This window comes from Ictidomys tridecemlineatus, chromosome X (assembly GCF_052094955.1).
Source record: "Ictidomys tridecemlineatus isolate mIctTri1 chromosome X, mIctTri1.hap1, whole genome shotgun sequence".
Classification (NCBI taxonomy): domain Eukaryota; kingdom Metazoa; phylum Chordata; class Mammalia; order Rodentia; family Sciuridae; genus Ictidomys; species Ictidomys tridecemlineatus.
This window is the reverse complement of record NC_135493.1, coordinates 44,521,720-44,545,146: the sequence shown is the minus strand read 5'-3', so window position 1 is coordinate 44,545,146 and position 23,427 is coordinate 44,521,720. Positions and strand designations below refer to the sequence as shown.

The 23,427-nt window shown below is 34.4% G+C and overlaps 1 protein-coding gene across 2 annotated transcripts in view; it reads right to left on the bottom strand.

Moving 5' to 3' along the window:
• The window catches only part of Klhl4 (kelch like family member 4), a 99,042-nt gene extending 88,275 nt beyond the window's left edge, over window positions 1–10,767 (bottom strand). The window contains exon 1 of one of the 2 annotated variants that reach the window (XM_040283719.2): window positions 10,114–10,767. In XM_040283719.2, coding sequence (XP_040139653.1) covers window positions 10,114–10,535 — 422 coding nt within the window. In that variant the 5' untranslated portion in view covers window positions 10,536–10,767. The remainder of the gene's footprint in view (window positions 1–10,113) is intronic. The other variant, XM_005323413.5, reaches the window with a different exon arrangement.
• Window positions 10,768–23,427: the final 12,660 nt, after the last annotated feature.

The window sequence follows — 23,427 nt, the reverse complement described above, 5'->3', positions numbered from 1 at the left end:
TGTCATTTTGTATTGCAGTTAAAGTTGAAAAACTACAAAAACATATAACATTGAAACACTAATATAAAGACAAATATATGGAGAAAACATTCTTTAGAATTCATATAAGTGTTCTAAAATAAAAATCATCTGTGTTTTACCATATCTTGATGCAGTCAAATACATATGTTTTTAAAGGATAATTTACTCCAAATCAACAATTTCTTGGTTCTCACATGTTAACTGAAGGAAAAATACCAGGGAAATATTGAGATATATTTAGTTTACTCTTTTACTTTTAAATGTACTTTATTTTTTTCAAGCATGGTATATGGAAACTTAAACATAGCCAGTTTGTTACTTATGTAAGTACTATTATTGTAAATCTCAGAACTATCTTCTTTTCAGAATGATAGAGGTAAGAAGGAGGAGACAGATTACTCTACTGGATATGATAAATTCTCTGTGTTTTATTTCTTTTGATCACACAAGAGCATCAAAGTAAACCTTCTGGGGGAAAAACACACTAACATCACTAGCAAGAATAAGTAACTAAGATGTTTCAATATAAAGATGTTTTATTAACCAAATAAATTCTAAAAGAAGCTTGAATTCATTAATTATAGTATGTTCTGATTTTACAGTTCATTTGCTGATGCAATTTGTAGGCAAAAATAATAAAGGATCCAACATCTGTATCAAGATGCTACCTGTTCCTCAAAGTTTATTTCAAATCATATCTCTTCTGTGAAGTGTTCCAAGGTTTCTCTGGCTAGAAGGGTTTTTTGTTGTTGTTGTTGTTGTTGTTGTTTGTTTGTTTGTTTGTTTTTTTGGTTTTGCCTTTTAATGTGTAAGGCTTATTTCTTGAATGGAAGAAAAAAATATAAGATAATAAATAATGCCAAATCTCAGTTGAGCAACTGGCTTGTTCAGTGCTAAAGCAGACTTCAGACTATATGCATAGTTGTGTTGCTTAAATTTTTATGTAAAACTCTGTTATCCATACAGTTGTTTATTAGGTCTTTTAACAAGTACTGTAAATAACATTACCCAGAAAAGTACACCTAAGTCTAATTGTGCTGTCAGCAGTCTAGTAAGCCAAGGAAAAATTAGGAAAGAGATTTAGCAGACAGCTTCCATTTACTAACCTAGCAGTAGCATGATTAAGTACAAATAACTTAGGTTAAAGAACTGTTGGAAAACATTGTAGGATGTTTAGTATAGGTACTAAGGAAGCAACAGGAGTAGACAGGGAGTAAATAGGGTAAGAGGTACATTCCGTACAATACATTTGAAAGTATGTAAGTGATAAATCACTGTGAGTAATGGAGAAATATGAGAAAATTTACCAGGATTAATAAAAAAAACTTATAGATTCACTTGCTACCTGCAATAAACATTACCATCCACATGGCATTTTCAAATGGAAATTATAGTGATGTATAAGTATCATATTTATGTATTTAGTTAAGAAATAATTGTTTAACAGTGTTTACAAAGTAAACCTTCTATAATTCTTTTTGTTAAAAAGTATCTCTTCTATCCTAAGTCTTCATATGACTTAAAACAATTTGTTTTGCATTTTCTCACTTCTAGTTATCTTTTCTTAGGTAGTTTTCAGTCTACTTAGAAAATATTCTTGCTATGTCACTAGGTGAGCATGAAAAAGATTCACAAAAAATGAAATATACTCAATGGATATATGTATCAGTTTGCATAAGAAAATAAACATTTTTATATAAGAAAGCCTATCTTATATGTTACACTGTTTTCTTCCTCAAAGATAAAACAGAAATAGGATTGCAACTAATTATTTTTTTAAAGTGGCAGGCCACTTTTATTTGAAATAAATATAAGTCACTTCATTGGTATCCATATTATCAGTGAATAAAAATAATTTTTGTTTTAGATGGCATCAAAAGGAGTTACTTTACTTTGACCTTATCAGTCATTAGGCTCTTAAAGTTAGTACACCAACTGACAGCCACAGATAATGTCATCTGGATAAGACTTAATATTGCAGGTATCCTTTTAATCAGTTTCCAAAAAGCACAAGAAAAACAAAAAACAAAAAAGAAAACACCATGTTTTCACAATTGGATGGTCCACTAGTGTTTATTTAGGAAATTTCTTTGCTAAGATAGCACTTGCTAAAATGGTGAAATTACAGCTTAGTTATACTACAGTGTGTCCCCATATACTTCCACCCAGTTTCCTATTTCTTATATTAGTATAATAAAAATTTTATAGTTAAGCAACCAATGTTGATATTTTATTAATAAATAAAGTCTATCTTCATTCAGATTTACAAGTTTTTACCAAAGGTTCCTTTTTTTGTTTCACATTATACATATTCAGAATATCTTCTTTTCCTTTGTATTTTATTTTATGCATTCTAATTATACATGACAATAGAATATATTTTGACATATACATATAAACATGAATTATGTCTTATTCTAGTTAGGATCCAGTCTTGTGGATGTACATGATATGATGATTCACTGTGGTGTATCCATATATGTACATTGGAAAATACACAGAGACAAACCCACATAAATAAGACAAAGATGGCATAAACATACACTGAAGAAAAGATAGCCTCTTCATCAAATGGTGCTGGGAAAACTGAAAATTCATACATAGCAGAATGAAATTTATATCCTATCTCTCACCCTGTACAAATTCAACTCAAAATGGATCAAGGAGCTAGATATTAATTAGACCAGAGACCCTGGACCTACTAAAAGAAAAAGTAGGCCCAAAATGTCAGTTTAGGAACAAAATTCCTCAATGAGTCTCTTAAAGCACAATAAGTATAATCAAGAATTAATAAATAGGATGCTATCAAAAAATCTTCTTCGCAACAAAGGAAATGAGCATGCAGAAAGAACCCACAGAATAAGAGAAAGTCTTTGCCACCTGAACATCAGATAGAGCATTAATCTCTAGGATATATAAAGAATCAAAACACTTAACACCAAAAAATCAGGTAACCCAATCAATAAATGGACAAAGGAACTGAACAGATGCTTAACAAAAGAAGAAATACAAATGATCAACAAATATATGAAAAAAAATGTTCAACATTTCTAGCAATTAGAGAAGTGCAAATGAAAACTACACTGAGATTTCATCTCACTCCAGTCAGAGTGGCAACAATCAAACATACAAGCAAGTCAGGTGTAGTGGTGCATGCCTTAATCCTTGCGGCTCAGGAGGCTGAGACAGGAGAATGGTGGGTTCAAAGCCAGTCTCAGCAAAAGTAAGGTGCTAAGCAATTCACTGAGACCCTATCTCCAAATAAAATACAAAACAGTGCTGGGGATGTGGCTCGGTGACCAAGTGCCCCTGAGTTCAATCCCCAATACATCCCCCCCCACCAAAAAAATAAAAGCAACAGTAAATGGTGGCAAGGATGTTGGGGAAAAAGTACACTCATACATTGCTGGGGGGACTGCATATTGGTTTAACCACTCTGGAAACCAGTATAGAGATTCCTCAAAAAAACTAGGAATATAATTGGCATTTCTTCTTAAGCTTCCCTTGGTCATGAGTGTATTTCAGGCTTTTTTTTCTCTTGATTACAAGACAACAGGATAAATAAGTGGGTATTTTGTAGAATGTCCTCCTATTTGGATTTGTCTGATTTTTTTTCATAATTAAATTGGGGTGATAGGTTTAGAGGAGGAGGAAGACAGATAAAATATCATTCTCATCACTACGTACATTTTATGTATATTTGATGTAATTGAACAGTTTTAATATTAACCTTGATTATACAATTAATGTAATGTTTCTTTTTTTCTCCATTGACAATTTTTAAATAGATATTGCTTGACTGTAGATGAACACAATGTCTTTATTTTATTCATTTATTTGGTGCTAAGGATGGAACCTAGTGCCTCACACATGCTAGGCAAGTGCTCTACCATTAACAATTTAAATGTATTTTTTCCTGTCCCTTTTCAACTCAGTAATCATTCTTTGAAATGAAGTCAATATGTGCAACTCACCCTTAAAGCTAAGTATTCTGCCTCACCTCCTAGGGAGCAGAGTTTCTAAGTAAATTATTTGGAATTACACTTCAAGAGACCTATCTTTATCTCTCTAATTATTCAACCATTTATTTATATCCCTATGGACTCATGAATGTTTGTTTTATACTTTGGTTCATAAACTAATGCTACTCTATATTGCTTTTCATATTGTTCCAGTTTTATCTATTGGGGGAGGCTCTTTAAGTCATTCCTGTATTCATTTGACACATATCCATTATTATTTTTCAGCACTTCTTATTTTCTGAAACAGCAAGGTATTCCAGGTTCATCCTGCAGAATATTATGTTTTGAATTAAGTATATTTATTGAGGATCCAGTGCTCTCTAATCCTCCCCCTTGATGTCAGTTTACATTTTCTTTAGATAAAATAATGTGATACTGATAAAGATGTACATTAATATATATACACATGTATATATGCATATATATATATACACACACACAACATGCGACTATTTTTGCTTAGAATATCAAAAGAAATAAATCAACAAAATTAGCATTAAGAGCCAGGCATGGTAGACTCTTGTAATCCCAGCAGCTTAGGAGGCTGATTCAGGAGGATAGCAAATTCAAAGCCAGCCTCAGCAAATTAGTCAGGCCCTAAGCCACTCAGTAAGGCCCTGTCTCTGAATAAAATATAAAATGTGCTAGGTATGTGGCTCAGTGGTTAAGTGTTCCTGGGTTCAATCCCTGGTATAAAAAAAAATAGCATCAAGGGGCAGACATTTTAGACGAGTCACAAAGAAGACATGAAAGTTTAAGAAATAAACTTCAAACTAAAGTACTATGGTAACTAAATACTTCTGCAATTTGCAACAGGACAATGTGATAAATTGCTCTTGAATCACATATTAAATAGTATAAAATATTCTGTATATTTTATTCTTGTTTGCAAATGCAGAAATGAAAAACTTTCATTTCAAATATCAGAAATAATGACTACAGGTGTTTAATCATAATATTTAAAGAAACATGGCCACAAAATATTATCAGATTCTTAAATGGAAGGGAGTCCTAAATTTTTCAAATATAATAAATATATGTTACGAAATCCTAACTTAAATTGTGTGCCCCAAATGAGAGAGGAGGACCAGAGTATTTCACTCCAAAGACACAAGCTACAATTAATGAGAATTTAAGATCAACTAAATGAAGTTCCATTCCTAAACAAACATTAGAAACCACTGCATTAAATTCAAACTTTTTGTTGAAATGTTACAAATTTAGTAAAATAATTTAACTACTTATACAACTTTGTTCAACATGTTCTAATGCACAGGCAAGAAAATTTAACCTCAATCTTTCTATAAACAATAAAATTGTAGTTTGTTCCTTCTCTCTTTTTCTGAAATAGTCTCTATGAAATAATTCAGTATAAAGTAGGCCTAAATCTGAAAAAAATCACAAATTATTTTTGCCTTGTATGAAGACTAGCAACAACAACAAAATAATTCCAAGAGATTTATTCTGACATTGTCATGTGATAAATCATAGATGTGATCACCATCTTCGCCTTCAAAATTTTTTTCTTAAAAGCATGAGAAAAGACATGTAAAGTACTTTGAGCCTGGCACATAGTAAATGTTGATAAATGATACCTTTAATTTTTGTTGCTCCATTATTATTGCTTTATTATTGTTATCTTTCCAAATTCATTGTCTACCATTCTTTCTATTGAACCCTCTATTCCAGATGCACTGACTTTCTTGCATTTGAACATAACATGCACAGTCCCATATCAAGGTCATGGAAATTGCTGTTCATTCTTCCTGGAAAACTCTTCCTTCAAGTAGCAACAAAGCTCATTTTTATTTTATGAGAAAAGAATCTTATAGTAAGTTTCACTATTTTCAATTCAGGATTTCCCTCATGCATAAATATTTCCCAGATTCCATGTCACAGATGGGTTTCTGTGAAGGATGAAGATACATAATGGATTTGTCTCTATCTGAAAATATTTCATAAAAAAGGAAGTAAACTACCATGTGGTAATGTTTCACAAAGGGCATAAGCCTCTGTAAATGAAACATATGATCTGTTGGTTGAATACAAAGATGCCCTCAGAAAAAATGGCAGCATTATTAAAGGATGACTGAAAAGTTACCTCTGAGGCCAGGGGCCATACACATGATCCTAAAATCACTAATGAACAAAAGGACAGGGCATATTTTATTCTTGTTTGCAAATGCAGAAATGAAAAACTTTTATTAAGTAAATTAAGGTATATTTTAGGCATTAATTAATAGATTGTGTGGGGGACAATTGGCAAAGATTTGTGTAGAAAAAGATGTATGGTAGTTACGAACTTTTTTGCAGAATAGATGCAGTAACCTCTCATTTGCTTCAAATTCTTGAGTCAGCCATCTTGGCTTCTTCCATCATTTCATATAATTCTGCTCATATATCTCCTCATCAGAAAAGCCTTCCATATCCAAAGGAGCATAACCCATTCACTCTCTTCCCTCTAGTTAATTTTTCTTCATTCTATTTATTACAACTTACATATTATATTTTTGGTTATGTTAATGCCCCTCTCAATTAAAATGTTCATTCCATGAAAACAACTGATTTAATCTGATTTTATTCCTGGAAACTAGAAGAGTACCTGACACATTGGGTGCTCAATAGATGTGGAATGAATTACCAATGAATTCTATATCTTGCCACCTTCCTTTGGGGTATCATCTAATCCTCCTTTCTTTGGTATATCCACATAAACAGTGATACTTGCTCTTTTTTCTAGGAAATCTTCACTTGAAAATTCAAAAGAGCTCAAGTGGAGAGGGAATTTGGAGTCTTTTCTAACAATGCAGCACTGGCAAAGATATACAAACTAATATATCAGTAGAGTTGGCAGGGTATGCAAAAGCCTGAATCCTTAACAGATAGAATGAGATCATGATCCCCATTTCTGCCAATTCTTTTCAAATAAGCAGTTTTGAGAACCTCAAATTTTGTACTAAGACATGTTCTTGGACCATAACTAGGTCAGTTGCATTTTAGTCAATATCATCAAACATTTGACTTAGCCAATTCAGTTTTGAAAAATGTTGCATAGTGTAACATTGTGGCATCTACCTGAGTACTTATGCAATTGTTTATTTATTAAAAACTTCAAAAAATGAAAAAAATAAATATATATATATATAAATATATGGATTCATAACCATATATTGTGTCACAGAAAGTATAATCATAATGTACTACTAAAATGTTTTGTTGGAAGTTATAGTTAAACTAAAAAAAAGAACACTTGAGGAAGGTAGTTTCAGAGAAGAAAAGATGCAGAGTCTGTAGATAATTAGGACAAAAAGAAAATGATAATTGAACCTAGGTCTCTAATAGGAAAGCATATTGGTATGTGCATACTTAACAATGTTGAATCAGGATGTAGAGCTTTTCTCAGATATACTACATACTTATAATACAATGCTACAGAAATGTACCTGAATTTTTAAATTTCAAAAACAATATATAGTTTTTAATATGTTAGATTTTAAACCTCTTGAGATACTAACTGTGGGTTATTATGTTATATTGTGTATTTCAAACTTATCCCATTCTTTATTCATTCTCTGTAATACTTATAGAAAGTAGAATAGTTAAAGATCCTTACTTTGCATTAGTGTCAGAACTCATCTCAAACTAATGTGATAATTCTGCATACTTATTACTGTTTTCTTTTTAAAACCAGAGGTGTTATATTGTGGGGATACAGGTTACTGCCACAAGCTTTTTATCCTGCTCCCCAATCTTGCTGAAGAAGAAAGGCATTAGAGTCAAGACATCAGACAACTGCTTCTTAGTCTTTCCTGGGGCAAGACATAGAGATTCAAATTGGGTAATGAGAGAGTAATAAAGCATCATATTTCATTTAACTTAGTCCTTCCCTTCTGCCTAAGATATACTTAGCATATTTATAAAACCACTTCTTCTTTTAAGAAAATATTTGTTTTCCTCTGAAACCACTGGATAATTAACAGAATAATTTTTAATTTGTTTTTAGTTACACATGGACATATCTTTACTTTGTTTATTTATTTTTATGTGGTAACCCACATGTATGAGGCAAGCACTCTGCCACTGAGCCACAACCCCAGCCCCAACAGAATAATTTTTAAAATATAAAAAAAATCATCAGTCAAAAAAATCAAAAGAGACTATTTTTTAAAATATATCACATGGTGATACTTTGCATTCAACACCTTAGCCAGCATTTTCTTCTAGCATCTAATTTTTTGTAAACATTTCCATGAGGTAAAATCAATTCATGAGTACTCAGAGAATTTTGTCAGGGGAGCACAGTGAACAATTTCAGTTTGTCTACTGTGTGTTAAATGCTTTCATTAATCTCCAAATTCAACATTTTTAAAAATGTTGTTCACAATAAAGAGACATAATTTGAGAAACTGCTGAGTCTAATAATATAGGCTTTATATTATTGTGAAAGTCCTATTAGGTGTACCAAATGCAACTTTCAATCTCAGTATTTACATACCATTTCCTCGGGTAAACACAAAATACATTAGAAAATACACACATGCACGCTTCATTTCTTAAGAAGCCTATATCACAATAAACTAAAGTCATTTCAAAAAATCTTCTATGTGTTTCCATTTCAACAAAACTTAGTTCTTATAAAAGTGTCAGTTGGCACATTTGATTTGTCTTTTGTCATAATGTTACGTTATTTTTAGAGTTTCTCTTTTCAATTTATGGGAGCAAGATAGTGTTCTTAAAACACATTTGGGACAACTTTTATCAAGGAGTAACTCTGCATCCTCCACAGAGACACAGTATGCCAAGTTTCCAGATTTCCAAGTAAAATTTCATAGCTTTTTGTTAAACTGTTATTTTTTTAAATATTTTATTAGTTGTTGGTGGACCTTTATTTATTTTTATGTGGTGCTGAGAATTTAACCCAGTGCCTCAAACATGCTAGGTAAGCATTCTACCACTGAGTCACAACCCTAGTCCTGAACTGAACTGTTACTTTAAGCAGATCAAAATATGTCTTGCTCTATAGCATTTTCAAAACTTAATTACATTGCAAGGGTCTTCATCTGTGTCTAAAATATATTGAGAATATAAAAATTTCTGATAATGAATAAGAGAAGAAGTAGACACATAAAAATTCACTATATTATATTTGACAATATTAGAGGGCACAATATATATTTTTTCAACTCAAATAGGACCAATGGACACAAAAGTAACATAAAATCAATTTGTTTCTGGACTGTACCCAAACACAATATATTATTTCTTCTTTGTTTTAATGTCCTAAATAGCTGACATATTCCATTTCCTACTTTAAGATCTCATTGTTGTAAGCAACATCTTGTTTTTTAATTTTTTTTAGTTGTAGGTAGACACACTATCTTTATTTATTTTTTATGTGGTGCTGAGGATCAAACCCAGTACCTCATAAGTACGAGGGAGACACTCTGCCACTGAGCTACAGCCTCAGCCCTGTAAACAACATCTTGTTACTTGCTTTATGCAGAATACTTTCATGATTGCAAACTAGTTGTGAAAGTAGCATAACTTGAATGTCAAATGCCAAAGAAAGTTTTCATATCCTCATATACAATAACATAATTTTGTAAGTCCTTATTATAACTGTGTATTAAGCAATAGATAAGGATATGCTGAGCAGCCAGAGCCTTTATTTTGTCCAAGTTAGTCTAACTCACAAAATCAGGAAAAATTCTTATAATTTATCACACTTGCTCAAAGAACCACAACTATTTGAACATCTGAACCACAGAGGTATTTTTTAAAAATTAAAAATTATAAAAATATCTCTTATAACTGGAACAATTCTTAATGGAGTGGGGATGGAACAGGAGAAATAAACTCACTACCCTAAAATTAATTTCATTAATTATCAAAATAGATGCATTATTACAGTTTTCCTTTATAAACTTAGAGGAGGGAGTTTCTTGGAGACCTTGATTGGCTGCATAAAAACTCAAGAGATTATTATAACACCTTCTATTTAAACCTGAAAGTTTTAGAGACTAAGTTAAAATAGTCTATGACTTTCACTTATATAACCCAAAACTCCTACCTTGCTTTAGAATCTTCTTTGTGGTTATCAGGTTTCATCTTCAAAATTTGTGAATGTTTATCACAATCTTCTTTGAGCAAATTCTCCTCTGATCCTCCTTTAGGACTATTTTTATTTGATTGAAGGTGTTCTATTAGGTTTTGCTGGTGCCAATTCTGAAGGGCTCTTTGATGAGCAGCAGCCGGTCCCGACACTGGTGTCGGTATATTGTAGTGGACAGGACTGTTGCCTTTCTTCAGTCCGTTTCTGTCCCGAGAGTGGTTCTTCAACCTGCCCTGAACCGGGGTCCCTCTATGCTCATATCCTTCCTGCTGAAGGCAGCTTCCAGTGTTAGGCGAACCTTGAGAAGGGTGACTGAACCACCTCCAGCGCAGCCTTAAGATTTGTTTCACATCAAATTCTTTCTTGCCGGACACAGACATTGTTGCAAAAGGAAAGACAAAGCCTTCTCTAACAGAAAGGAAACCGAGCCTTTGTTATCTCTTGTTTCTCTGCCTCTTCTGCAAAACTAACAAAAGCACAAGAGAGTAGTCTTTCTTGCTTTCTCTCCCCTCCCCCTCTGCCTGTGATACACTGTGAATACTTCTAGCCTTCTAGCTGAAGCAGAAAGCTGCTGCTAACAGTGTAGGTGGGAACCCATACTGACAGGATGATGAGGTCAGACCTTAAACAAGTAAATCAGCTTAGCACAGGAAAGCAGCTACCACAACACACCCCAGCTGCTAGATTTTCAAGCTCACAAGCCCTCTGTCTGGACTTGCAAATGTCTAGCCCAGCTTCTTTCCTACCAAAGCCCAGTAGCTGCAGCCTAAACATAAGCAAGTGAATTACAGCAAAGTATTTAAAACACACTTCCTTCGGTATTTCCTCACCCATCCCCCTGCCAGACTAATTTTTGGGTAGCCCACTTCTGAAAATATGTCACTTTATCCTAGGAGAATATGTGACAGGGGAATTAATTATAATCTATTTTGGATTCCTCTTGTGAAAATTTTGAAAGTAGTTCATTAAGGAAAAGCATCATGTCACAAATCCCCTCAGGCAGATCTGTAGTTATAGCCAAAGCTCATCGAAAAATGTGAATGTTTCTATATAAACATTTACTTGAAATTTTGAACAATTATAGAAACCTAAGAAAGTGTTGATTACCCATTACTACACACACAAAAACAAATAAACACCTATACACTCATGCACACCCCACTATGGGATGTAGGAATTTTAAGCTTACATGTGCATTTCTAAATGGGTTATATTAAAGAGATGTTTTCTTTCAGTGACCAAAAGTTAAAAATGAATAGTCCATTCTGGTTTCATCCTATGTAAACACCTCCTTATCATATCCTTTACTTTTACAGGCAACCCTAATGTTTAATTTTCTTTGTTCAGAAGCCTGTACGAACGGATGTAATAGGGTATGTTTTGCATTAATTCAATATCACCGCACTGCTCTATAGTGTGTCAAAGTGCATTGAAATCTGAATCAGAATCACTAAGATGTGCAGTGTTAGTTATTTCCACTAGCACCTACATAAAATAGATTTTAAAAGAACTTAGAGAATGAGAAATGAACTCTTCTTTTTGGCTGGCATTTTTCCTTGAGTTTTTCATAAATCCAACTATATCTTTCCCTTTTTTTCCCCTCTTGTTTTTTAGATGTGATGGTTAACTTATATGTCAATTTGTATGGGTTATATGAGGTGTCCAGGTAGTTGATTAAACATTAATTTATTTATTTCTGTAAGGATGTTTTTGGATGAGTTAAGCATTTAAATTGACAGACTGAGAAAAGTAGAATATTCTCTCTAATTTTGTGGGATTCATATGATTATGTGACTCATCTGATCTGAAGACCTAAATAGAAAAAATCACTGACTCTCCACTGAGTAAAACTATTCCTTCTTTTGCTGACTGCCTTTAAACTGGAACATGGATTCTATTTTCCCATATTCAAACTTGAATTGAAACATTGGCTTTTTGTGTGTCTAAAGTTTGATGGCATTTAGGTTGGCACTATATACCATTGGCTCATCTGGGTCTCTAGCTTGCCAACAGCAGATTTTGAAGTTTGCCAGCCTTTGTAATCCTGTGAATTAATTTCTTGTAATAAATCTTTCCCTCTTTTCTCTCTCTTCCCTTTTCTTCTTTCTTCTTCCTCCTCCTCCTCCTCCTCCTCCTCCTCCTCCTTTTTCTTCTTCCTCTTCTTCCTCCACCTCCTTCTTCTTCCTCTTCTTCCTCCTCCTCTTCCTCCTCCTCCTCCTCCTCTCTCTCCCCTCCTTCTCTTTCTCCCTCACCCTCCCCCCCCAATGCTTCCTTCTTCTCTCTTTTCCTTTCTGGCTTTCTCTCTCTCCACAAACACACAGCCATCCTCTTGGTTCTGTACAGTTGTTCTTTTTTTCTTATACTTGGAAGTTATTAAATAGACACTGATAAGATACATACTTCAGTTTAACGTGAATTATCAACAAGTTATTTTCTTTTCTACCTTTTTGATCTATATTCCAACCAATTTCTTAACTCCAGTGTTAGTATCATCATCTCTCTTTGGTTTATTACCAGCATTCAGCATTTAAATAATTGTAGAAAATATCAAATAGTTATTTTGATAAACTCAAGGCATATCAGTACTGGCAAGTAAACATGAATTATCTTCTTGCTATCTAGCAGATAGCATTCTAAGCAAAGATCCTCAGAGTTAGGATCTGTGCAGTGATTTAGTACAGGGATATTCAGGGAGCAAAAATACCTGTCTAAATAATTACTAATTATAGAGGTGAAGAAATAAGACTGCAAGTCAGTTGATTATTCTGGGCAACTTAACCATGAGCTGTCTTGCTGTAGTACTCTGAAAACAAACCTATTCAGGAAATTAGTTCCCAAGACACCAGAACAATTAACATTAATCAAATGTACTTGGGAATACTGGATTTCTTTCCCATAATTAACTGATTACACAACTTAAATAAAAATAACATAGTCACAGACTTCCAGGAAATAAAAGCTTCATGTCAACAACCTATTATGGTCCCAATATGGAACTATTCACTTGATGTGAGATATACTAGGCTGCACTAAAATGATCAAAATATGTGTGATGTCTGATTTCAAGTTTGTATGCTAATACACATCTTTGAAAGATCACAACTTAATTTTAGTCTCTCCTTCCCTCTATCTATTAGCTAATTAAAGGCAACCTACAGAAGCATTTTATATATCCTCTGCATATATTCCCCCCTTAATCCCCATACATGTAACTGCCATCACTCACCCTTTATACAAATTCAAATGCAACTGTTCTCAAATTTCCCTGAGACAATAATTTACATCTGTTACTTATTACAAAAGCATTTTCTAATTCAGCAGTTTGGAGACAAATAGCAGTTTGTCATTTAAATCTGCCTTTAAATGACAACTGCAGGCAGGCAAGAGACAATTTAAGAAACTGTTTTTAAGTAACTAATGATGTGTTTCTTGGTGTTAAATATAACCTTCTTTTGACAAGTTTTTCATTAATTTATATGACAAAAACATTGAGTACCTACTATGTGAAGGCTATGAGGATGCAAAATTGCATTTCTTTGCCCACAAAATCATATCTTTTATAAACTCTTAACCATCCCATTCTTTTTTGAAGTCTCCTCTTTATATAATATAATCTGCCATCTCTCTCTTCCTGAGTATGCCTTTATATCCATCACTCTCACCTTTCCAGCCAGGCATCTACATATGAGCAGGCACCAGGTTTCAGTCTTGTTTCACTACATTTGTTCATTTATATTAGCTCTCATATAAACTTTATTTGCTCCTAGGTTTGAGCAGTGATATGTACATCAGTGATTTCTAAATCTTTCTCCTACAAAATTCTCTCAATTCTACTTCAGTTCCAGATCTCCAGCTGCCTATAAAATCTTACTATATAAAGAAGTGTTTATCTCTGTCATTATGCAGTGTATAAGAGAAAAAAGTGTTGGTTATTTTACAAGCTGATTACCCTAAGTTAAATTTTTTTCTTTCAATTGAACAAAACTGGGTTTAGTGTTTTGAGGATCAAGATATTACCCCTAAAAAATGTTTTTAAAAATTATTTTGTTTTTAGCATAGTGATCCTGACTGAAACTAACCTTTAATTATATGAAATTAAGACATGCTAATGTTCACCAACATAAATATTTACAATATCATAAATATTTGTATATGTGCTCATATATTGTTCTAAAATTTCGTAAAATTAATCCTTTATTTCTAACCTTTCTAAATACCTAAATATTAAATAGACAAAAATCATTCTTAGTTGGTTTTAAGGAACTAAAGTGTGAAAATTTTGATTTGCTGAGATAATAATTCATATTAAGTTATTTAAATTCATTTGCAAGATCAAATGACATTATAAACCAAGAACAGAATGCAGAACTATTAGACTTCCCCAATATACTATGGAGGAAAGAATATCAAAATTATGCAAAATTAGTTATCATCATGAATGAATTCATTAAAAATTTAACTGTTCAAACTATATTCAATGATAGGGAATTAAACTTTGGCAACTGTTAACATTTTAAGCTGAAGTCTATTTCCTCACTTCACAATGATAATCTTTAAAAAGAGAATACAGTAGCAGAAGAGTCTTGGTTTGTGTCTATGGTCATATGACATTTTCAACAGAACACTTTCCCTTAGAGACTGATCTTTCCCCATTTAGAAGTTCAATTACAAATATCAGACACTTCATTAACGGTGAAGAAAAAAGATGTGATCTAACAGAAGCAGGCAAAGGCTAGACTGAATTAACAATAATATTATGTGTATAGGTACCAATATAAAAATTTAATTTCCATGAGGATTTTTAATTAAATTTAATTTCTAAAATTTTAGTATATGTGTGTGTGTGTATATATATATATATATATATATATATATATATATATATATATACACGCATACACACACACACACATGCAGAGAGAGAGTGTAATTATCTGTTGAGAGCCACAGCCGAAGTGGCCCCAGCAAACTTCAAGCTGATTGGCTCACCGCGGCCCCAGCAAATTTCAAGCTGCCAGCTTATTGGCTCCTCTGTGGTAATGCTCATTGGGCTGTTTCCCCGCCCTTTCAGACCATGGAGCTGCTCATTGAGGGACTCTTTGGGCTCCGCCAACGTAACCCAGCCAATCGGCCTCAAGAGCAGGAAGAGTGGGGGTTGAGAGGCTTGCTGGAAGCCGGTGGAGGCAGTTGGGATCTGAGGGAATTCCTGAAGAGCTCGTGTGGTGCAGCATGTGTGTTTTAAAAATAAAGTACATTTCTGCTTGACAAGTGGCTCATGAATTGTGCCCAGCCAGACTGCAGCATTTGGTGGCCCGCACGGGGAACGACTGAGGGTAAATGATAAGGTAAACTGCTTGCCCCTAAGGGCAGGGCAAGAGGATGGGTAGCCATTTTAAGATTCTTCTTTCATTTTGTTTCACTTTTGTTTTAAGTTGTCTGTCCCTGGAGATGGGTGAGAAGGAAGAAAAAACGCTCATATCTGAGGAAAAACTATTTGGGTCTGAGGAACATATAGGGAGAAAGGACAGATGGACATTTCAGTAGGATAGAGAGGCTGATATAATGAATTTTTGTTTCATTCTGTTACAATTTTGTTTGGTGTTATCTTGTTGGGTTGTGTTATAGTAGAAATATGGGGGGCTGGGGATGTGGCTCAAGTGGTAGCGCGCTCGCCTGGCATGCGTGCGGCCCGGGTTCGATCCTCAGCACCACATACCAACAAAGATGTTGTGTCCGCCGAGAACTAAAAAATAAATATTAAAAATTCTCTCTCTCTCTCTCTCCTCTCTCACTCTATCTTTAAAAAAAAAAAAAGAAATATGGGATCAGAAATTAATTAGTAAAATATAAACCGAAAGAGTGTTAAGCAAATTGTTAGATGAAGGAGGCACCCCAGTAAAACCAAGAACAGTTAGGGCATACTTCGATACAATACAAAAATGTAGCCCATGGCTTTTTAAGGAGGAGTTGTTGAATATATCACAATGGGATCATCATGGTGAAGATTTAAGGGAGCGGAAAAAGAAAAAAAAAACAAGAATTCTGCCAGTTGGCACACTGCCATTGAGGATGATGATATGATTTTGTTTGCCTAGTCCAAAGCCTTCATTTCAGACTGTGGTAGAAGACATGTTAGATCAAGTAAAAGAGAAGGTCTCTCAAGCTAGTCAGACTGAGGAAGAAAGTTTAGAGCAGAAAAAGCCATCAGGGGAAAAGTTACAACAGGAGACTGCTACTAACACCTTTCTATCACCAGAGGGCATAAGTATCCAACCAACAGCTCCACCTCCATATGCTGGGAGGCCCCCAACCCCCATAGTTGATAGATGGGATCCTGAGACAGGACCTCAAAGATTAGCATGCCCTGTATTTGAGCAGGCAGGAGGACAGCGAATTCACCATGTTTTAGATTTCAAAACAGTGAAGCAGCTAAAAGAGGCTGTAATAACCTATAGTCCTCAAGCACCCTTTACTGTAAACATGGTCGAATCATTACCAATTTGAGCATGATGCCAGCAGATTGGACTAGTATGTGTAAAGCTGTGCTAAATGGAGGACAATACCTGTTATGGAAGGTTGCCAATGAGGAATTTTACACGGAGACGGCTAGGTAAAATGCAGCAGCCAGTTATCCTCAGAGAAATCTAGATATGTTGTTAGGAAAGGGACCTTATGAGGGTCAGCAGCAACAAATTGCATATGATCCTGCCATATACTCACAAATTGTTGTAGATGCGGTTAGAGCATGGAAGACTTTACAAGGACATGGAGGTTTACAAGGACAATTATCTAAGGTAATACAAGGAGCTAATGAACCTTATGCTGAATTTGTAGATAGGCTTATTCAAACAGCTACCAGAGTTTTTGGGAATATAGAACAAGCAATGCCATTAATAAAACAACTGGCTTATGAGCAAGCAAATCATTGGTGCAGAGAGGTCATTAGACCATGGAAACATGAAGATTTAAACACATATATTAAATTATGTAGAGACATTAATGAACAAGGGCAAGTATTAGCAGCTGCAGTACAACAGGCTTTAGATGCCAGGCCAAAAACATGCTACAATTGTGAACAAACAGGACATTTTAAAAGGAATTGCCCCATAGAAGGAGGGTTTAACAAAACTAGGTATCAAAGGAGTAGAATACCGGGTATTTGCCCCCGAATCCATAGAGGGAGACATTGGGCTAATGAATGCCGTTCTCAAACCACCATAGAGGCTAATCCGTTATCAAAAAACATACAAGGACTAGGTGTTTGTTTACTCACGATATCATGGAGAAAGGCATCGGGCTTCATTGCCAAAAAATTGACAGGGGGGCCGAATGCTCCAGGGCCCACGACCACGAATATATGGGGCACTAGAGGAACCCAGAAACACCATCAGGGTAGTGCCCAGGACACATTACATTATCTATTAGATCCTTCACTAGACAAACCAGAGGAAGTGCAGGATTGGACATCTGTGCCTCCACCAGAGCAGTACTAACTCCAGAGATAGGAGTTCAAATCATTCCCAGAGGAGTAAAAGGACCTCTTCCCCAAGGAACAATAGGATTATTGTTAGGACACAGTTCTTCTACTCTAAAAGGATTTATGATAAGTCCTGGGGTAATTGATCCTGATTATGAAGGTGAAATAAAAATTATAGCCAGTTCTCCAAGGGATATATCAGTAATTTCACCAGGAGATAGAATAGCACAGTTATTAATAATACCAGCCTACATGAAAAATTTTCCAGTCGTACTGTAGAAAGAGGTTCCAGGGGATTAGGCTTCACAGGTGTAGATTGGGTTATGCTTTCTTTAAATTTAGATTCTTGCCCATGCTAAAACTAAATATTCAAGGACATGAATTTAATGGTCTACTGGACACAGGTGCAGAACTTAGCATCATCTCTCATCAAGAATGGCCAAAACATTGGCCGTTACAACAAGCCACTCAAACACTTCGAGGCCTAGGAGTGGCAACTAATCCCCATAGAACTGCAATCATATAAGATTGGAAGGATCCTGAAGGATGTGAAGGAACTATACAGCCCTATGTATTGGATCATCTTCCTGTAAATTTATGGGGATGAGATGTCCTAGATCAATTAGGAATAACATTAACAAATAGCATCAATTCAAATGCATCCACTATTATGTCTAGACAAGGCTTTAGAAAAGGAAAAAGATTAGGAGAACAAGAACAAGGTATAGTTGCACCAATACAAATAGATCAAGGAACAGACAGACATGGATTGGGTTTTCAGAAGGGGTCACTGAGACAATAAAAATTACATGGAAATCAGAAAGACCAGTATGGGTTCCTCAGTGGCCCCTGACTAAAGAAAAGATACAAGCAGTTCATGACCTGGTTAAACAACAATTAGCGGAGGGACATATACAACCTTCTGTATCTCCCCATAATACTCCCATTTTTGTCATCAAAAAGAAATCTGGTAAATGGAGATTATTGTAAGATTTAGAGATATTAATAATGAGATGGTTATTATGGGACCTGCTCAATCGGGGATTCCCCAATTGTCTGCTTTGCCAAAAACCTGGTATGTTTTAGTTATAGATATTAAAGATTTTTTTTTCAATTCCAATTTATCCTGAGGATAGTCCACGTTTTGCATTTACTATCTCTGCACTGAGTCATGAAGGTCCTGATCAGAGGTATGAATGGAAAGTACTTCCTCAAGAGATGGCTAATAGCCCAACTATATGTCAAATTTATTTTAACAAAGTAATCCAGCCACTTAGAAATCAAAATCCTGAACTACAAATATTTCACTATATGGATGTATTATTAGCACACAAAGCTAAAAACACATTGCTAGAATGTTATGTCACACTTACAAACTTATTAAAAAATTATAATCTAGAGATAGCAATAAATAAAGTACAATTAAATTTTCTAATCAATTATTTAGGAGTTCTCTTATCCTCAACCATGGTCCATCCACCAAAAATTCAAATACGAGTAGATCAACTCAAATCACTTGACTTTCAAAAGTTATTGGGAGACATAAATTAGATAAGACCTTATCTAGGTATACCAACAGGAGAGTTGGGACCTTCATTTGATATCCTAAAAGGTCCATCAGATCCAAATTCACCCCGCATGTTAACGCCTTTTCAGACCATGGAGCAGCTCATTGGGGGATTCTTTTGGCTCCGCCCATGCGACCCAGTCAATCGGCCTCAAGGGCGGGAAGAGTGCTGATTGAGGTGCTTGCCAGAAGAGGCGGTGGTGGCAGTTGGGCTCTGAGGGAATTCCTGAAGAGCTCATGTGGTGTAGCGTGTGTGTTCTAAAAATAAAGTTCGTTTCTGCTTGACAAGTGGCTCATGAATTGTGCCCAGCCAGACTGCGGCAATGGTCAATTTGAACTTTCGACTTGATTGGATTGAGAGATGCCTAAAATGTTTTTGGTTTTCCTTATATATATTCTAGGGAAAGAACCATTGTGTTTTCAGTTGTACAAAGGACAATTACGTGAGGTGGAATTATGACCTTGTTACTGTGTTTATTTGGATATTAAATATGATGTAAGGAGTCATGTTTGGATATCAAGTTGACAAGAGGTAGACATGCAATGGTTAATTTCAACTGTCAACCTGATTGAAATAAGATATGCTGAAGATTAAGAGGCTTCTGTGTGTGTCAATGAGGGTGTGTCAATGTGGGTGTGTCTAGGACTGACTGTCATGTGGGATAATAAACTAGAGACCCTCCCTAAACATGGATGGCACCATACAGTAGGTCAGAGGTTTGGATGGAATAAAAATTGGAAAAGCAAGGAAGCAGCAGCAGATGCCATCTTGATTCTTCTTTATCAGGTTCTTGATTGCTGCTATGATCATCTTAGTTTCTCTGATTCTCACATCTTTACTCTTTCACTGTGTGATTCCCCAGGGAGTTTCCAGAAGCTTTTGGTCTTGGACTGGGAGAGCATCATTTATCCTTCTTGTCTTGAGGCTTCAGCATCTTGGACTGCACAGTTATTGTTTTCCTCCAGCTCTCTATCCTGCAGACAGCCATTGTGGACTATCTAGCTTCTGGTTGTGAGCCCCAATCTAATAAATCCCATTTTTATAATCACAACTCCTGTTGGTTATGTTCCTCTAGAGAACTCTAACACACACACACACACACACACACACACACACACACACACACCATGAACTAAATCATGTCTCACAGAATTAAAAACTTCAAGCAGTAAGATAGTTTGTCCATTTCCCATCAATACAATAGTACTCAGATAAGCACATGGAACCTGGCAGAGGTACACAGCTCATTCCTATGCTGATGGTCATGCATATATTCTCAGATACACACACTGATTTCACATTGTTAGAAGTCTCACAAAGTAAAGAACTCACTACAATTTCTATTAAATCAATCTCAACTGTATGAACATGAAAATTAGACTATAAAATTGCACTTATCTGATGAGCAACATACTTTGGTTTTTGGCCCAGAAATTTATTCAAAAGAATGTTTATATACATATGCACATGCACTACATTCTTATAAGAATACACATAGAAGCAACTTAATATGCCACTTCTCTCTGGTAGGTAATCAGTTTTTTGCAAGTACTTCCTCAAAATATATGCTGGCTATAATGACTTGATTTAGATTTTCTAGTTGTATTAAGAATAAATGTTTACCAAAAACAACTTCAGAAAAAGTTTTCAATATAAATCTATTCACTATGTAAATATTTCCATTCCATGAATTTTCAGAAGTTACTACATATAGAATTGCAAAGATCATTCAAGTCAGGAAATATTACCTATCTACTATGAACAAAGTATTGCTACATAATGGCAGACATTTATACTTCATTTACTTCAAAAAGTTTATGATCTGTATGCAAAAACAAGCATGAACAATAGCTGTAATAGAAGGCAAGATGAAATAAGAACTATAGTAAAACTTTGAATAAAATTTTAGAAAAGCTTGAATTTGAATTTTAGCAGGATATATAATAGCAATTATGTAGAGGATGAATTACAGAGAAAAGAGAGGAAAACTGAAAATCAGGAGGTTGCTGCAATAATGTAGATAAGAGATCATGGGGCGTGGGACAAATTTATGGAAAAAGAAGTTGGAGAAAAACATGAAGGAAATCATGAGATAGCATGAACAAAATCTGATGACTAATTAAACATGAATGCTGACACAAAGACATGAATCACAAATAAATATTTAACCTCTGGACTTAACTGAAAGGTTGATGAGGAAGTGGGAAGCAGAAAAATAGGAACAAATTTTCAGGTTAAATGGAAGAGTAGAGGTGTAATGATTATTTCAATTTGAAATAGGTTTTGTTTTGATATCATAATGAAATACTAGCACGGATAAGTTAAGCTTGTTTTTACAAATTTATATCTAAATCTCAATACTGAGATCAAGTTTAGAGATGAAGACTTGGGAATTTTCAATGTAGCATTGTAATCAGATATATGAGAAAAGGTTCAACATTTCCAATCTTCAGAGAAATGAAATTAAAACCACAATGTTGGGCTGGGGATGTGGCTCAAGTGGTAGCACGCTCGCCTGGCATGCGTGCAGCCCGGGTTCGATCCTCAGCACCACATACCAACAAAGATGTTGTGTCCGCCGAGAACTAAAAAATAAATATTAAAAATTCTCTCTCTCTCTCTCCTCTCTCACTCTCTCTTTAAAAAAAAAAACCACAATGTTATATCACTTCAAACCTGTTATTTATAAAAATAATAAAAGATAGCAAGTGTTGATTAGGATGTGGAGAAAAAAGATCCTTTAAACACTGTTGTTAGGAATATACTGGTATATCCATTACAGAAACCAGTAGAAAGATTCCTCAAAAATTAAAATTGAACTCAGCACCACATGTATCTAGCACTCCTACTACTGGCAATATACACAAAAGAATTGAAATCAGAGTGTTGAAAGGACCTCTGCACTCCCATGTTCATTGTAGCATTATTCACAATAGCCAAGATATGTAAATAACCTATAAATTTATCAGTAGATAATTGAATTTAAAATGTGGAATATATACTCAATGGAATACTATTCAGTCATCAAAAATGTAAAAAAAACAAGAATTCTGCCATTTGTGACAACATGTATGAATCTAGAGGGTGTTATATTAAGTGGAATTGGTCAGGCAAGAGAGACAAATACAGTATTGGCTCATATGTGAAATCAATAAATGTTGAACTAATAGAGGTACAGAATAAAGTGACTAACAGGGGTTCAAAATAGTGGGTCAACTGGGAAAGGGGAGATGGGTCATTGGGTACAAAAATTCAGTTAGATAAGAGGGATAAATCTTGGTGTTCTATTGCATGGTATGGTGGCTATAAATAATGCATTGTATATTTCAAAATAGTTAAAAAAGAAGATTGTAAATGTTCTCCTCACAAATAAATGATAAATGGTTGAAGTTATGGATATGCTTATTAGCCTAATTTGCTCATTCTACAATGTAAACATGTATCACAGCAACACATTGTAATATATATATATATACTGTCAATTGAAAGCAAAATAAAAGTTTATAAAAAAACTTTATGAGTTGATCATTGATCAGCTCAAATAGACTTGGCTGTAACAGGGCAAAGAGAAAATTGAGGTACAGAGAGGTACGAGTTAAGGAAAGGCTTTTAGGTTATATTATTAAATGAAAACAAAATTAAGAACACAACAAAATAAAGTTGTTACACCAAAACTTAGATGAACTAAATATAATAAAACTCAAAATAATTTTAGCATAATTTAAAATTATAATGCTATATAGGACAGAACTGAGCTCATGGTTATCAGGTCAGAGGCTTTAAAGACTATTCTGTTCAGTATCTGCTTAGATATCACATCGTTTCATCTAAATAGTTACAGGTAGAGTATATCTCAAATCATTTTATACTAATTACTTACTAATGCAGAGTGCAAGATGAAGAAATTTAAAAGATAAGCATTAGTCAGCATTTCTAGATGTCCTGGAAATATGAATTGTGACAACAGGTGAAACTGCTCACAGAACTACATATGCTTAACTGACACTTTCCACAGGTTAACTTGAAATCTCAATTAATAGCAAAATTGAGTGAACAAGTATATATTGAAGTAATTTAAGAGCTAAATTTACAATTTTATTTCTTTCAAATCTGATTAGTACCCCTTGGTCATGTAGAAATGATGAGTCCCATGAAAGGCTTATAGATTCTACTTGAGATATTTGGAATAAAATTATATTTGAAAAGAACAGCCTAGGTTCGTTAGGG